We start from the raw sequence: 17,822 nt of genomic DNA, 5'->3' as shown, positions 1-17,822 counted from the left end.
CAACTGGTTTCTCTTGGTGACTGAGATGAACCCCAGGCTGGTTCCTCTACCCAACCCGAGTCTGTCTCAAGAAGTACAGAGGAAGACTGTTTTCGCTTCATCCTGGAAAACGAAAGCCCTTCATCTCAGAATTTTTTCGCATTAGGCCTGGAATAAAGATTCAAAATTCAACGGGACAAATTGGCATTTGCGGAAAATTATAAAGCTTCCACTACTTTGAATCAGTATGAAACTTCGTGGAAGAAATGGGTTCGATATGTGAAATATAAAAATCTATCTTCTATCTCTATGGATTTTGTTTAGGCTTTCTGATCGATTTACATGCGAAAGGTTTAGCATCTTCCATAATTGCGTCGTACAAGTCGGCCCTAGCTAGACCCATCTTGTATGCCTTTGATATAGATTTCAACTCGGACCTTTTCAACAAGATTCCGAAAGCTTGCGCCAGGTTGAGACCAGCAGTTCTACCGAGGCCGATCTCCTGGTCATTGGATAAAGTTTTACAACTGGCTTCGGAAATTGACAATCAGACAGCGTCTTTACGAGATTTATCTCAAAAAGTAGTTTGTTCCAACACGAATACTTACCTCGAACTACTTTCTTTGGAGTCACTTGTGATCTCCTCTCTATCGACCAAGGTTTTCGCGCCGTTACCCCCCTACTCCGTTCTCTACATAGGCCTACCCCCGCCGCCAAGGAATGCGCCCCGAGGGCAGGATCAGGGCAGGTCACTGCCTCGCTGGGTCATTCTCCTCATTTAAGTTCCTTGGTCGCGAGGTGATCACACCTCGCTCTCGTCTCTGTCGACCCTTTGTGCGCGTCTAGTGTTCCACGTGTTCCCAGCGTGGCGACTTGCGTTTCCCAGTGCGTTCTTCTCAAGTGTTACCGTGCGTTCACCCTGTGTGTGTCCCCAGTGTACTTAGTAACTCCCTTAGTGTTGTGCCGTTCGTGTGCGAACTATGGATCAAGCTCGCCGTTGCCCTGGGCCTAGAGCCGGGAAGTCGTGTGGGGCTTTCCTCTCAAAGCCGGAGGTAGATCCTCACTCCCTTTGTTCCTCCTGTAGGGGGAAAGTTTACTCCTCCACGGACACGTGTCCGGAGTGCGTAGGTTGGGACGACATTCAGTGGGTACGCTACGGTACTAAAAAGAAGAAGTCATCGAAGCGTTCCCCCAGGAAGATCAGTGTCGTCTCGCCGTTACCGTCGGCCAGTGATCGGTCCGACGAGGCCTCGGTTTCTCCGTCTCCTACGCAGAGGAGAGGGCAAGAAGACTCTGGTGTTATGGAAGGTCAAGGCGCCCTTCCCAGGGAGCCCAGTGCGAGGGAAGAACCAAGGGCGGGCCCCTCTAGGGCTAGCGAAGGGCTCGGTAGTGCTTCGGGTGAGTCAGGCCTTGTGATGGGGGGCCACGCGTCCTCCGAGGACCCCTTATGGGGTAGTGCTGTAGTCTCGGAGTCCCCGCCGCCCTCGTGGGCTGGTGCGTCGGGCTCTTCCCCGACAGGGGACAGCCAGGCTAAAGTTCGCCGTCCGAGTAGCGATACCTTCGGATGGAAGCTACCGAAGACACCGGGGAGGTCGCCGCTGAGAATGGACGTGACCCTGGACCCCTGGCTCCCTAGCATGGAACGGCTGGACTCTTTTCCGACGATCCCCACGGCGGTCCCCGATGACTTTCTCCAACCCTCGATCTCGGGCACCCAGCGTCAGAAGAAGTCCCCCGCGGGCCCCGCAAGCAGCCGTTACGCGGGGAACATGGCGTCGTCGGGCTCGTCGGAGGTTGATTCTTCGTCCGAAGAAGAAGTCAGGGTGAAGCGTCGCAGGCAAAGGGAGCTGTCCGAGAGCGAGCATTCCCGCTCTAGGTCACGGTCGCGATTTAGCAGAAAGCGCTCCCGCTCCCAGTGCCGTAAGTATAAGAGAAGTGTTTCTCCCGGGGGCGCCTGGGTCTACGTGCCTTCGGGGGATTCCAAGACACTTCATTCACCAGACCGTCGGTCCAGCGAACGTGCGACTAGGCTGCCGTCCACTATGCACAGCCTCGACCCGCGCGACCTGGTACGCAGAAAAGACCTCTCGAAAAGGCATAAGTCCTCGAGGCCTCCGGTTCACCCCGCCCAGCGGGGGGAAACGCGCTTCTTAACAGGCAGCCTGGCCGAACCAGCCCAGCTGGTGCGGCCGTCGAGTAGAAAGGAACGGTTCCCGTTGTCGGGTCAGCCCACCGGGACCGTGACCTCCGCTCCCAGAGCCTTAGGGCAAGCGAGAGCCACCACTGAGCCGGCGGTACCCGCCTTGTCCCGGGATCCGGAGACGAGCTCGCCCGCTAATGGAGCACGCTACCAGTACAGGACTGCCCCCCTGGACCCAAGAGCTAGACGGCCGGTCTGCTTTGCCAGCAACCCGGCTCCCCCGCTCCAGGCCGAAGCCTCGGCTGACGGAGGAGAAGCTTCCCCGACGGAGGACTCCGCCTATAGAAGAGTAGTGGGCCTCATCAGAAGGCAGCATGGGATAACGGAACCCTCGGCTCCGGAGGGTGATTCCTGGAGGTCAAGCCTCCTGAGGATTACGCACCACCCCTCCCTTCCGAAGTCTTTCCTGGCTCTTCCTCTTGCCCGAGACCTAGTACTAGGGCAAGAGTACATAGACAACTTGGTAGCCAGCAATGCCGAAGCCCCCAAGTCCCAGAGTGCCTCGAAACTGCTCCAGGGCCTTAGAGCTCAGGGAAAGGTGTATATACCGGTAGGGCGTCGCCCAGGCCCCTGTAAAGTGGACCCAGCCTTGGACATCCTAGGTCAGAGCGGCTCGGACGAAAGGGCCTCTTCAGCCCCAGTTTGCTTCTCACCTACGGAGGCCTCCATGATGGAGGAGATGTCACGGGACCTAGTCAACGTCTCCTCATGGCTGGACTGGTGGGCCTCCACGTTAGTAAACGTCCAAGCCTCCGTCGACCCCGAAGATCCTGACCAGCAAAGCCTCCTGAGGGACCTTCTCACCTCCGGGGGGAAAACGCTTAAGTTCCTGTCATATCAGGCACTCGCCCTTACGGCCAACTGGGTCCTCCGTAAACGAGACACGGTCCTGGCTAAGTTATCTAGAAAGATCCCAGACAGGGAGGCTCGGGCCATACGTAGCCTTCCCTTGTGGGGTGAGTCGCTGTTCCCTATGAAAGAACTTGAAAGCCTGATGGAGAAAGTGTCAAAGAGGAAGGAGGCCAACGTCCCCAGACCTGCGTCGTCTAAGAGACCTCCCTACAGGAGGGCCGCCTCAGATAGCGCTGTGACATCTCAAGCCTCCCCCAGCACTTCGAGGAGAGAAGCCCCCTCTTCCTCCTGGGCAACAACTCTCCAGCCCTCCCGCAGAGGAGCACCAACTTCGTCTAGCTCCTTCAGGTCGGGTTACTCCGCCTCTAGGAGAGGCAGATCAGGCCGCCCCTCTAGAAGAAGGTAGAGGGAGAGGCCCCCTACTCCCGCCCAAACCTCGGGTTGGGGGATGCCTCGGACCACATTGGCAAGCATGGAAGGCTCAAGGAGCGGAACCTTGGACAGTGTCCGTTCTGAAGGAGGGCTACAGACTTCCCTTCCTAGCGGATCCACCCCCTCTTATTCCGGCCAGCCAGACAGAATGGTTGGCCCCCAAGGACCCGATGAAGAGGACCGCCCTTCAAGAGGAAATTTCCTCCATGTTGGAGAAGGGTGCCATGGAAGAGGTCCTTCTCCCAGGCCCAGGCTTCTACAGCCGCCTGTTTCTGGTAGAGAAAGCAACGGGGGGGTGGAGACCCGTGATAGACCTGTCAGCCCTCAACAAGTTCGTCAAGAAGACGGACTTCAAGATGGACACCCCAAAATCCGTCCTGCTGTCCTTGAGGGAGAAAGATTATATGATGACTGTCGACCTCAAGGATGCATACTTCCAGATCCCTGTCCACCCGTCGAGTCGGAAGTTCCTCCGGGTAAAATGGGGTCCCCAGATCCTGCAGTTCAAGACCCTTTGCTTCGGCCTGTCGACGGCCCCTCAGGTGTTCATGAGGGTCTTCACGACGGTCTCCGTGTGGGCTCACGAACGGGGCATCCGCCTCATCAAGTACCTGGACGACTGGTTGCTCCTTTCCACCTCAAGAGTCCTCTTGGAGGAACAAGGGAGAAGCCTCCTCCAGTTTTGCAGGAATCTGGGGATTGTAATCAATCTGAAGAAGTCGAACTTAACCCCATCCAACAGAATGGGCTACTTGGGGATGATGTTGGATACCGTGCAGGGGAAAGTTTTCCCCTCGAAGGACAGGATACGGAACCTCAAGCACATCATTCAGCCGTTCCTGTCAGAACACTCCAGGAGGGCGGGAGACTGGCAGAGGCATTTGTCTCTTAACTGTTGGATATAAGATTGTAGCTAAACTATTATATAATAGACTGAAGAGACATAGTGAGACCATATTAGGAGATTACCAAGCAGGGTTTAGAGCGTCTAGATCAACCATAGACCAAATATTTATTGTAAGGCAGATCCTGGAGAAGTACTGGGAATATGATAAAGAGTCCTGGCATGCCTTTATAGATTTTAAACAGGCATATGACAGTATCCAACGAGAGGCGTTATGGAGAATACTTAGAGAGTTCAGAATACCAGAGAAACTTATACGCCTAATAAAAATGTGTTATAGAAATATGAGAGGCAGAGTACGGATTGGAGGGGAAGTAACAGATCCCTTTGAAGTTGATAGTGGTTTAAAGCAAGGATGTGCACTGTCTACGATTCTTTTTAACCTAGTGCTGGAATGGGTTATGAGACAAACACCACAGGGTAATGGAGTACACCTTGGGGGTACTATGTGTGATAGATTAGCTTATGCTGATGATATTGACTTTTGTGGTGAAAGTATCCAAGAAATTGATAGGAAAATAAGAATTTTTAGAGAAGTTGCAAATCGAGTTGGCCTGGAAATAAATGAGTCTAAAACCAAAATCTTGAAAGTTTCAAGGCAAGAGAGGATACTGGGTAACATCAGGTGTGGAAACATGGAGTTGGAAGCTGTTGAGAGTCAAATACCTTGGCTCAACAGTTACAGTTGAAAATAGAGTAGAGGAAGAGGTCAAATTAAGAATAGCAGCGGCAGCCAGATGTGGTTGGGCTTTAGCCAAAGTTCTCAACAGCAATATCTTATCAAGGAGAACAAAGGTGAACACCTATACAACTATTATTAGACCCATGTTAACGTATGGCTGTGAAACCTGGAGGCTGACAAGGGATCTGGAACGAAGGTTGGAAGTGTTTGAAAACGGAATCTTGAGAAGGATATGTGGACCGGTCTTTGATGTGGAGATGGGGCAATGGAGAAGAAGGCATAACAATGAACTGAGAGAAATGACAGAAGTACCCCTGATAACAAGCACAATTATGGCACAGAGACTGAGGTGGGCAGGACATGTGGCCAGGACCGATGAGGATAGACTGATAAGCCAGATTACTAGAGGACAACCAGAGGGCAGACGACCTCCAGGAAGACCCCGTATGAGATGGTCTGATAATATAAAAAGGGACATGACAAAGCTTGGAGTGGATGATCCAGGGGATTGGTGGGATTTTGCGCAGGACTGTGGTCGTTGGAAGCTTCTTGTAGCGGCGGCAAAGAGCCATGGAGGCCCGCAGCCAGTGGAGTGAGTGAGTCTCATTGGAAAAACTGGTCCCCCAAGGGAGGATGAGGCTCAGACCCATTCAATGGAACCTCAAGAGCCTCTGGTCCCAGACGGACTCGCAGAAAACGTTAATTCCAGTCCTTCCGGACACGAGAACCTCCCTGGAATGGTGGCACTGCCAGTCGAACTCCCTCAAGGGGATGCCCCTCGGGTCCAGCCCCCCGAGTACCTCCTGTTCACAGACGCCTCCAACCAAGGGTGGGGAGCCCACCTTCTAGAAGAGACGGCACGGGGTACCTGGTCGGAAAGAGAGAAGCGTCTACACATCAATGTCCTGGAACTAAGAGCGGTCCAGAAGGCGTGTCTTCACTTTGCAAGTCGTCTAAGGGGGAAACACCGTGGCGTTAATGTGCGACAACACCACGGTAGTGGCCTACATAAAGAAACAAGGGGGCATGAGATCGAAGGAGCTGTGCGACCTCGCCATAGACATCCTGAATTGGGCAGACGAACAGCACGTAGTGCTGCTTGCATGGTTCATTCCCGGGAAGAAGAACGTTCTGGCCGACGGCCTCAGCAGAATGGGCCAAATAGTGGGGACAGATTGGTCTCTACACCCAGAAGTAGCCAAACTCATCATTCAACGTTGGGGCTCCCCGGTGATGGACCTCTTTGCAACAAAGCTCAATGCCCAACTTCCGGTCTATTGCTCCCCGGTCCCAGACCAGAATGCAGCCCTAGAAGACGCCTTCCAGCACAAGTGGGACAACCTGGATGTGTACGCTTTCCCTCCCTTCACGTTGATAAGACAGGTGCTCAACAGAGTAAGGGCCGCCCGAAACCTAAAGATGACTTTGGTAGCGCCCTGGTGGCCGGAGAGAGAGTGGTTCGCAGACCTAAAGGACCTAGCGAGTCAACCACCTTGGCCTCTGCCCGCCAGGTCAGACCTCCTGCACCAACCGCACTTCTTCAAGCTCCACGACAACCCTCTCTCTCTTCGCCTTCACGCCTGGAGACTATCGAGCGGCTCCTGAAGAAAGAGGGATACTCCGCTACCACAGCTAAGAGAATGTCCCTATACCTGAGGAGATCCTCGACCGCGGTATACCAGGCGAAGTGGGCCTCCTTCACGAAGTGGTGCTCGGAGAAACATATTAGACCTCTTAAAGCTTCGGTCCCGGACATAGCAGATTTTCTGGTGTATCTTAGAGATAAAATGGGAATGTCAATTCCAGCCATAAAAGGAGTTTGAGCCGCCTTAGACCAAGTCTTCCTCCTGAAGGGCATCGATCTGGGGGCCTCGAGACACATAGCGATGCTGATCAAGAGTTTTGAGCAGTCCTGCCCCCCCTCAAGCGAATAGAGTGCCCCGGTGGGACTTAGCCAAGGTCTTGAAGATGCTGAGTCGTCCCCCCTTTGAACCCCTGAATGATATCGGAGACAAAGATCTCACCCTCAAGACCGTTTTCTTGCTAGCCTTTTTTCCGCTAAGAGGGTGGGAGAGATCCATGGTCTGTCTTACGACGTTTCTCACTCTAAAGGGTGGAAAGAAGTATCCTTCAGGTTCGTGTCTTCCTTTGTGGCTAAGACTCAGAACCCAGCAGTCTGGGACCCGAGGTTTGAGGGTTTCTCAATTCCTGCCATTCCCAAGACGGGCATTACAGAAGATTTGAGATTATGCCCAGTACGGACGCTCAGGAAATACCTGGAAAGGACAGCTCATCTCCGACCAGGCATCAAAAACCTCTTCGTTTCCACATGTGTTAATAGGAAGCAGGTTTCCAAGAACACCATTTCCTTCTGGCTGAGACAAGTCATCGCTAGAACCTATGAAGAGGATAAAATGGCAGTGCCAGGCACTCCCCGACCCCATGACATCAGGGGACTGAGCACCTCCTTGGCCTTTGAGAAAAACATGGCGGTGGGACAGATCCTGCGGGCAGGCACTTGGTCGAACCAGTCAACCTTTACTGCCCACTACCTCAAGGATGATTCAAGGAAATCCTTGGACGGGTTCTCCATTGGGACAGTCATTGCCGCCCTCCAAGCAGTGTAGCGGTGAGACCAGAGGCACTTGCGAGGCTAGCCTCCGATAGGAGCAAGTGCGAGGTCCTCCTTATCTCCTACCCGCTCTCTGGCTCTCCTCTTAGGAGATTACAGGCTGTCCCCAAAGGTGAACACATTCTTCGCGACTACACTTTGGGGGAAATCGTCAGAAGAATTTTTCAAGAGGTGAGTCTTAGATAATAGCGTAAGGTTGCGCAGTTACCCTCACTCCCGCACTCTGATAGGCCCCCGTATTCCATAGCCCTCTAGGCCCTACGTGCCAAGTCAAGTGTCAGAATAGCACTCCCGCCTCCTAAAGTATAAGTCTCCAAAGAAAGTAGTTCGAGGTAAGTATTCGTGTTGGAACAAATCAAAAATTTTAAGTAATTTTTATTTTTCCTAACATACTTACCGAGAACTACTTTCGGGTAATGGCCCTTCCTTCCTTCCCCGAGTGCCATCCTTCCATTGCCAGGTTGGGCTAATACAATGAACTTAATGAGGAGAATGACCCAGCGAGGCAGTGACCTGCCCTGATCCTGCCCTCGGGGCGCATTCCTTGGCGGCGGGGGTAGGCCTATGTAGAGAACGGAGTAGTGGGGTAACGGCGCGAAAACCTTGGTCGATAGAGAGGAGATCACAAGTGACTCCAAAGAAAGTAGTTCTCGGTAAGTATGTTAGGAAAAATAAAAATTACTTAAAATTTTTGATTTTTCTAATCTCGATGGCTTCTGGTGCTCGGATTAGTGAAATTGGGGCTCTCTCTAGGGATGAAGGTCACAGAATTTACAGACCATGGTGAATTTATACCCTGATCCTACCTTTTTTGGCTAAGAATGAGCTAACATCTAAACGTTGGGGACCATGGAAAATAGTTCCCCTCGAAAGTGATCTCACCCTGTGTCCTGTACAATGTTTAAAGACATATCTTGACAGGACGAAGAATGTTAAAAAGGGCCAATTATTTAGAGGTGACACTGTCGGATCAGAGTTGTCTTTGAAACTGAGAGCAAAATTGGCATATTTTATTAGACGAGCAGACCCGGCTAGCATGCCATTGGGTCATGATCCTAGGAAAGTGGCATTGTCCCTGAACTTCTTTCAGTATATGTCATTCGAAGGTTTACAGGCTTATACTGGTTGGAAGTCCACCAGGGTTTTCTTCAAGCATTCTATGAAGCAATTGGACGAAGTTCGTCATTTTGTGGTGGCAGCAGGTAGTGTTATAAAGCCTGCTGCAACGACGTAGTCCTCATGTGTGTCCTCGGGCATTCTTCCAGCTTATTTTCTTTAATGATTAAACTATGTCGGTTTTTCCTTCTTGGTCTACATTAAACAATTTCAAACTTTAAAATTTCAGGATTTAATTTAATTTCTCTGAATTTTATAGGTGTACCTTCGTGGTTATATTATTCCTATTTTTGGACTGAGTTTAATATAATTCAGTTTCTTGGTTGGGTTTGACCCTGTATTTTGGAGTTTAGCTATATACAGCAAAATATTTATCTTAAGATCTTCTTAAAGGATTCTAGGATATAACATATTCTCTCCCCTCATGCTTACCTTGGTAAAGAATTTTATTGGGGATATATTTTGGGGTACTTTGTAGATCAAAATGCTATTCATATAAACTATTGAAATTTGCTCAATTAGATTGTCTAATAAAAATAGTATACTGTTGGATGCTTTTTTATTGCTAAACTTAATTCCTGGTTTGTTCTGTAACCGAAATACAAACCACGCTATTTAATATGGGTATTACTTTCGGAGTAGCTGAAGTGACGAGCCATTAGAATTTTAACGAGGGTTTACTACCCCCTCACTAACTAGCGAGGGGGTAGGGAGGGGTAGCTAGCTACCCCTCCCCCCCTCACACACCTGTGCCTAGCTCACTTTGCTTTTGGCTCGGGTGATGAACAGACGTTTCTGCTCCCACCCTCGCTTATTGACAGCCTTTGATCTTGTTTTGCTTTTTCTTTTCAGTGTGCTTGGAAGTTGGCCTCTACTATGCGGAAGTGTCCTGGATTACCTGACCGCCCTTGTGGTACATATATGTCGGCGGTCAAAACGGACCCTCACACCTTATGTCCTTTTTGCAGGGGCCAACGGTGTGACAGAGATAAAGTGTGTAGTGAGTGTAGGGAGTGGTCTACCTCCCAGTGGGAGGGGTTTTCCTGGCGCCGGAAGAAGAAGTCCAAACGGGATATTTCTCTTTCAAGGATTTCCTTGAAGAAGGAAATTTCCAAGGACTCTTCTTCCGTAGCCCGAACCTCCTCCGAAGCTCCCACTCGATCGGTCTCTCCCGAGAGGCCGTCGACAGGTAGCGTAGGCCGTACTTATGTTGACCGACCTCGGGGTTCGGGAGAGGTAGTTGCCTCCCATAGTGAGGCAACTCCTCCTCCTCCCCCGGGGGAGGATATTTCTGATAGCAATGTTGCTAATGATGATTTGTTACAGCTTTGGGCTTCCTTGGGGCTTAAGGGTTCGCCCTCCTAGGAAGCCCTGTTTGACATAATCAGGTTGAGGGCTGCTGTCAAACAGTCGCCGGCAGTAGCAGAGGTTGATCCTCTGTCTATTGTCGACGTTGTTGTGGCAGGGGCTTCCGACGAGTTAGGTCAAACCCCTGCTTTGGTTCCTGATGCAGCTGAAGGCTTAGTTCCCCCCTCCGAACATCCTTCGAGGGAGGAGCTAAGTCCAACGGTCTCTCCTGCAGGTGATTCTCCCCCTCGGAGGAGTTCACTGACAGAGACTCCTCTTCGGAGGACTGATGATGGTCTGCCTGCCGCCCCCAGAGGACGTATCAGACGGAAGGCTCGCCTTCCTCTTCGCCGTTGAGGCCTTCCTTCTCCCCACAAGGGAGTTAGGAGGAGCCTCTTCGGTTCTTCACCTTCGCAGTCCCCCGCAGAGGATCCTCCCCGCCGTGCACCGACCGTTGCAGTTGCATCCCTGGACCTCTCCGCTGATCGTTCGCGATCTCCTTCGCCTGCCAGACCTTTGGACCTGCCATCTCCGTTCCTGGCTGCTGACGCGCTGTGGCCGCCCACGCACCCCGTTATCCAACGGGCTTCGGTCCCTTCGGGGCAAAAGGGGCTTTCTCACATTGTGAGTAAGTCCGTTGAGCGCCAGGTATCCCCTGCGCGCCAACGATCTCCTGCGCGCTCGCACGCAATTGCGCACAAGCGCTCGCCTGCTGTGAAGTCTTCTCACCGTAGACCTTCACCTTCAGAGACAACGCCCCAGCGACCTCCTGCAGCTGAGACTACGCGCCAGCGCTATCCTGCTCGCCAGCGCTCTCCTGCTCGCCAGCGCTCTCCTGCTCGCCAGCGCTCACCTGCGCGCCAGCATTCTCCTGTACGCCAGTATTCTCCTGCTCGCCAGCGTTCTCCTGTACGCCAGCAATCTTCTCCTCGCCAGCACACAACTGCGCACCCTCATCTAGATGCGCGCCACGCGCGCCCACGATCTCCTGCTCGCCAGCACTCTTCACCTGCTCGCCAGCACTCTTCACCTGCTCGCCAGCGTTCGCCTGCGCGCCCACGATCTCCGGATCTGGGCGCAGGAGGGAAGAACCTTGCTTCTACTTCCCTTCAGCGATCTCCTACCCGTCGTTGGACCTCGCCTGCTCGTCAGCCATCGCCTACGCGCCATCGCGCACAGTCACCAGTTCCTGCTATGCGCCCTCCTGCGCGCCACCTCCGTGCGCGCAAGCGCTTGCACAACCTTCTGCGCTTCCTCTTCCTTCACCAGATCGCGCAACTGCGCGCCACCGATCTCCTGATCGCCCGCGCGCTCCATCGCCTGTGCGCCATCGCTCGCCAGCGCGCCAACGCACCCACTCACCCTCTCATAGATAGCCTGCGTGCCCGCGCTCCCCCTTGCCTGTGCGCAGTCGCTCGCCTACGTCCCCTGCACGCCATCACTCGCCTGCGCGCCATCGCTCGCCTGCACGCCATCGCTCGCCTGCGCGCCATCGCTCGCCTGCGCGCCATCGCTCGCCTGCGCGCCATCGCTCGCCTGCGCGCCATCGCTCGCCTGCGCGCCATCGCTCGCCTGCGCGCCATCGCTCGCCAGAGCGCCATCGCTCGCCTGCGCGCCATCGCTCGCCTGCGCGCCATCGCTCGCCTGCGCGCCCTCGCTCGCCTGCGTGCCCTCGCTCGCCTGCGCGCCCTTGCTCGCCTGCGCGCCATCGCTCGCCAACGCGCCAACGCTCGCCCGCGCTCCCACGCGCGCCCTCGCCATCATCTCTGCGCGCCCGCGCAAACGTTCGCCCAAGCGCGAACCTAGCAAGATCCTATCGAGTGAGCGCCAGCGCGAACCCCAGTGCGATTCCCATAGTGAGGCACAACGCGAGCCACCGCGCGAGCCTACAGGAACGAGAGCTGCCAGATCATCATCCTCACGTCCCCCCCCCCCCCCCCGCAAGCACAGACCAGCGCGCTCGCAGGAGGGAGGGAAGTCTCCATATAGGTCCAGGAACCAACCTTCTTCTTCTTCCCTTTCTTTTCAGACAGGCCCAATTGTCGTTTCTACTCCGAAGGATCACCCGATCGCCTTCCCTCCAGAGGGAGTCTCTGACAGCACAGCTGTCATTAAGCAGCCGTGGTTCGGGTCCCTCATCAGAGAGGTCGTGCAGGCTGTCAAACCTGCCTTCGCTGAGATGGGCCTCAAATCAATGGCGGCTCCGACCCACTGAAGAGGAAAAGAGGAGTAGAAGTCGTGGTAACTTCTCCAAGGGTCAAGCTGGCTCCTCGGACATCCTTGAGGAAGCCTCCCTCCCTCCCCAGACTTTCTCTCCCTCTCCTGTGGACGAGGATTTTCCGTCCTCAGGGAAATCTTCCGAGGTGAGGCGTTCTCCCATCGCACCAATGGGAGAAACCCCTCCTCGCGCAGGAGAATCGTTCCGGGTTGGGGCGGAGAAGAGCCCTCAGACGTCGTTGTAAGATTCCTGTATTCCTCCCAGGAGGGAACTTAAGGACTCCAAGACAGTCCCCAAGTCATCCTCAAGAATTCGCCCAGAGCCAACAAGACCCGCAGAGAACGTCCACGTGTCCCCCCAAGAAGAGCCTTTGGGGACGGGAGACTTTGCTGCCAGTTCTCCAGGAGGGGAGCCACAGGAGTCAGAGCATGCCTTCTGGCAGGTTCTGACCCTGATGAGGCATCTCAACAGGTTTCCTGTTCCTGAGATTCCTCCTCGAGAGGGTAAGGACACGGTCCTGGACCGAGTCTTTGGCACTCAGAAGCCCGCTAAGGCCAGTGCAGCTTTGCCCTGGTCCCAAGGGGTGAAGAGTGCCAGGGACAAGGTTGAGGGCCAGCTCTCCGAGCTCGCCTCCTCCAGCCGTTCCACTGCTGGCAACAAGCTCCTCCCTCCTCCTCGAATCCACCAGAGGAGGTACTTTGAGATCATGGAGGAGTCTTGTTTAGCTCTTTCCTTGCACCACTCTGTGGAAGAGCTTACCAAGGGAGTCCCTCTTGAGAGACTCTCTAGCCGGCAAGTGACTTTCTTGGCGACAGAGATCCTAAGCCAGTAGAAGGTTGCGAAGTGTGCCATACAGGCTACTTCGTGGCTGGACATCTGGCTGGGGTCTCTTGGCATCCTGTTGCAATCCGAAGACCTGTTTAAGGAGAGCACTAGGAAGGCCCTGGAGACCTTCCTACTCTCGGGCACCCGCACCATTGAGTTTCTGGCCCACCAAGTCTCGAACTTGTGGGCCAATTCGATCCTGAAACGACGAAGGTCCCAACCGTCGAGGTCAGCAGGCTCAAACATTCTTCCATTTTGGGGAAGAATTTGTTTGAGCCTAAAGATGTGGAACAGGCAGCCGAGAGGTGGAGGAAGTCCAACCAGGACTCCCTCCTTCATAGGGCTCTCACATCGAAGCCCTATAAACCTCCGGCACCTCAACAACCTCGCCCGTCCAAGACGACGAAACCGGCTGTGGCAGCAAAGACAACGGTGTCGAAGCCCTTTCCTGTCAAAGACAAGAAAGGCAAAAAGTCCTCCAGGGGAGGCAAGAATCCTAGAGGGAGTGGCCGAGGCCGCAAACGGTAGGATTGGCAATCCCCCTGCATGTCCACCAGTGGGGGGATGCCTTCAAAGTTGTGCAGACAGGTGGCAGCAACTCGGGGCCGATTTCTGGACGATTTCCGTAATCAGTCGGGGATATCGCGTCCCGTTCATAACATCTCTACCTCCCCTGACAGCGGATCCAGTGTCGTTGAGCTCCTTTGCCATGGGATCGGCAAGGAGGCAAGCCCTACGGGCAGAAGTCGAGACCCTGTTAAAGAAGGGCGCTCTCCAGGAGGTCGTCGACGGTTCCCCAGGCTTCTTCAGTCGACTCTTTCTTGTAAAGAAGGCATCTGGAGGCTGGAGACCAGTCATCAACCTCAGCCCTGAACAGGTTTGTCAAACAAACCCCGTTCAGCATGGAGACGGCGGACACGGTCAGACTTGCGGTGAGACCACAAGACTTCATGTGTACACTGGACCTGAAGGATGCGTACTTCCAGGTCCCAATCCATCCGTCTTCAAGGAAGTACTTAAGATTCAGCCTAGACAACAAGATCTACCAGTTCAAGGTGCTGTGTTTCGGTCTCTCCACAGCACCTCAGGTATTCACCAGAGTGTTTACCTGATTTCTTCGTGGGCACACAGGGTCGGCATCCGTCTCCTCCGTTATCTGGACGACTGGCTGTTCCTGGCAGACTCGGAGTCGACCCTTCTTCGACACCAAGACAAGCTTCTGGGACTTTGCCAAGATCTAGGGATCATGGTAATAACTCTGAAGTTTGTAACTGCATAGGAATAAACCACAAATTTGAAAAATAGTTCATATTTGTCCTAGCTATACAAACCTAAGTCATTTGAGCAAAGGTCTGCCTCAACCACCCTTTTAAGTCTGACCAGGATAGAGTGGAGCTTGCATCACAGCACTATGTAATGCAGCCCAGCAGTGGAGTTGCCAGGTTACCTATTACGGTTACAACTGAACCCCAGTTTTTCTATTTTATTGGGTGGTAGAGAATTGACATTGGGAGTAAACCATTTAAATGACTCTGGTTTGTATAGCTAAGGAGAAGGCAAATCAATTTTAGAACTCAAGTGTTTTTTATATATTATAGGATCAGTACTCGGGGTACAAATTGTACTAAAGCCAAAGATATCAACTTATTTAACAGAGATGCTGATCAATTAAAATTTTGTTTACAGGGAGTATAGACTGCACAATGCATCATGAGTTATGCACAAGATACAACATTCGCCAGTACCCAACCACAATCCTTTACAATCAAAGTGTGCCTCATGAATATACAGGCCATCATAGTGCATCTAACCTTGTCGAGTTTGTCAATGATACACTTAATCCTATTGGTAAGTAATTTTTGTATGTTTTATTTTGGTTTTAGCAATGAAAATCCTCTAAAAGGGAGAACCTCTTGGGCATATACAACAACAGTAGTGTGGTCCCCTTTTTCTTATCAGTTTCTAGTACTTGTACTTTTTTTCAATTTTATTTCAACTTAATTGGAAAATTTTGCGTTACGCCATAACCATGATCATATTTTTCATAGTTTATTGTTCAAGTATGTTGCCAGAGTGATGTGTGAGTCTGCTGTATACTAATAGTTATAGTTACCAAGCTTCAAAGTTTTGATTTTATGTTACTGTTTCAACATAATTATAGTATTGAGCCTAATGTTTGAAATATCCTTCAAATATATGTTCTTCTATTAACATGCTTTTTTCCAATTTTTGCATGGGGTTATTAAGTTTTTAGTAAGATCTGTGGTGTTGAATTTTTCCTTTCTTCATATGAATTTGTTTTCTTCTTTGGGTATTTTGATATTGTATTCAGTAGTCTATATAGTACAGTATATAACTTGAGAAAATGTTAAAAATACTATTTTCTAAAGGATTGTAGGCCAAGTTTGACTTTTTCATATTGTACTTTATAGTTGAATGCCAGTTCTAAAGCAATTGCAATTGTACAGTATTTGTTTATTTACAGTGGTAAGCCTTGATCCAGAGAAGTTTTCAGAGTTTATCGCAAGTAAACCACAAGGTGAGGCTTGGGTAGTAGACTATTTTGCAAATTGGTGTGGGCCTTGTATAAGTATGGCGCCTGAGTATAGAAGATTTGCCCGCTTAGTTGCTGATATTCCTGAGGTCCATGTGGCTTCCCTTGACTGTGCTGTGTATGGCGATTTGTGCAGAAAGCAGGGGATTACCAGTTACCCAAGTGTTCTACTTTATCCAACCGAGAGCTATGGAACTCGCAAAACAATGTAAGTTATGCTTATATTCTTATTTTTGGCTGTAGGTCTATAGCTGTTGAGACATGCTTACTTAAGTTAGTTTTTATGCTCTGAGGTCAATTTCTCCTTGCAGGAAATTCTCTGGATGGTCGCGGGATGCAGACTCTTTTCGGCAGTGGCTGTATTCAAGTCTTCCATCTAGTACGACAGAATTAGATGACAGATCATTTGAAGATGCTCTCCGTAGTAAAGTGCCCTGGATCATTGATTTTTACACTCCATGGTGTGGTCATTGTCAGGTGTTTGCTCCTAACTTTGAAGACATCGCCAGAGTAAGTATCGTTGTGCTTGAGTAAAATGTATAACTTTACGCTGTATTATTCTTGATTGCTTAGTGGGAGCTGAATGGCCTCTTAAGACTCCAGTGCTGATCATCAAGGGCCAAATTCATAAATTGTATCATGACTGTTTGGGGAATTTTTTTTTTTTTTTTTATCAGACTAGCTAAACTTAATATAGGTTTATAATTGGTCATTTATTTCAGCTTTACAAGTACCAAACTTGATTGTAAGTTTAGTCTTTTCTTTACATATACATAAAGTATTGGCAGTAAATACTCAGTATGGTGTCGGAGTTTTATCAATGTTCCATCATCTTTATGGTAAAGTTTTTTGTTGCAGCAATTATACAGCAAAATACTCCATGAAACTGAGATTGTTTTCCATAAAATGTTCATTATATAAATTAGAAAGAATTGTGAAAAAAATGTAGGTTAGACTAAGAACTTCCATTTGATGGCATTTTACAATACAGTGAACCCTCGCTACTTCGCGGTTCGACAATCGCGGATTCACCACTTCGCGGGGTTTTCCCATAACCCATATATATATACATATCGCGGATTTTCCGGAAAATTCGAAAATACCGCGAAATCTGAAGATAACCAAATACGATATTTTGTTACCTGTAATTCCATTAATACTGTAATTAGTAATATCTGCTCTTACTGATTGTTCATTGCATTACATATGATATATAATTCAGCACAGAAAGAAATAAAACACGAAAAGAGAATGTGATCATACGATAATTCAGTACGTAGTAAAATTAAATCGAACATGAAACGCAAATCAGATGCAGTCATACCATATTAGAATGGTGTGTACTGTAATGGATGTGCTTCTTTTCCATGAATCTTTTGTATGTATACGTACGTAGTACAGTACTGCATCCAATAATATTCTTTGTTGCAAAAATCACATTTCGAATAAGTACTGTAAGCGTACGAGAGAGAGAGAGAGAGAGAGAGAGAGAGAGAGAGAGAGAGAGAGAGAGAGAGAGAGAGAGAGAGAGGCGTAAAATAGCGTACGTACGTAAATTTTTATTATTGTTATTATTATTATTATTGTTGTTGTTGTTAATAAAATTATTATTGTTATTATTATTAATCATTATTATTATTATTATTACTGTACAGTATTATTATCATTATTTATTATTATTACGGTATTGTACTTAATCTACGTACGTTCAGTGTGCGCGGGACATCTTCTATGAGTAACCAACGCACCATAGTACTGTATAAGACGGGTTGTGATTGGTTCAAGCGCTGATAGATGACGAATCAAAACTCAAGTTTTGTTATCTAGCCTGTGATTGGTGTTTTGCCCGCATCTTCTACCCGCAGCATCAAAGTTCTCGCGGGACTGCATCGTTCACTTTCTCTTTCCGCGTATTGCTGAGTAGACGTTCTTAAGTTTGTGAAGTTGAATCTGTGCTGTGTGCGACTGTTTTAAGTTGAACTTTTTGTTGAACTTTCTGTTACAATGGCTCCCAAGCGTTCTGCTTCTAGTAAGGCTGGTAGTGAGCCTAAACGCCACCGAAGAATGATGACGATAGCTGA

At 50.3% G+C, this 17,822-nt stretch overlaps 1 protein-coding gene across 2 annotated transcripts in view; it reads left to right on the top strand.

The window, feature by feature from the left end:
- LOC137638825 (dnaJ homolog subfamily C member 10-like) overlaps positions 1-17,822 on the top strand; it is a 144,554-nt gene that overhangs the window by 82,179 nt on the left and 44,553 nt on the right. For both annotated transcript variants that reach the window (XM_068371213.1, XM_068371214.1), the window contains exons 11-13: positions 14,874-15,035; positions 15,673-15,949; positions 16,053-16,251. In XM_068371213.1, the coding sequence (XP_068227314.1) occupies positions 14,874-15,035; positions 15,673-15,949; positions 16,053-16,251 (638 nt within the window). The remainder of the gene's footprint in view (positions 1-14,873; positions 15,036-15,672; positions 15,950-16,052; positions 16,252-17,822) is intronic.

This window comes from Palaemon carinicauda, chromosome 3, assembly GCF_036898095.1.
Source record: "Palaemon carinicauda isolate YSFRI2023 chromosome 3, ASM3689809v2, whole genome shotgun sequence".
Lineage (NCBI taxonomy): Eukaryota > Metazoa > Arthropoda > Malacostraca > Decapoda > Palaemonidae > Palaemon > Palaemon carinicauda.
The sequence above is the reverse complement of the archived record's forward strand: the minus strand, read 5'-3'. Positions and strand labels throughout refer to the sequence as shown.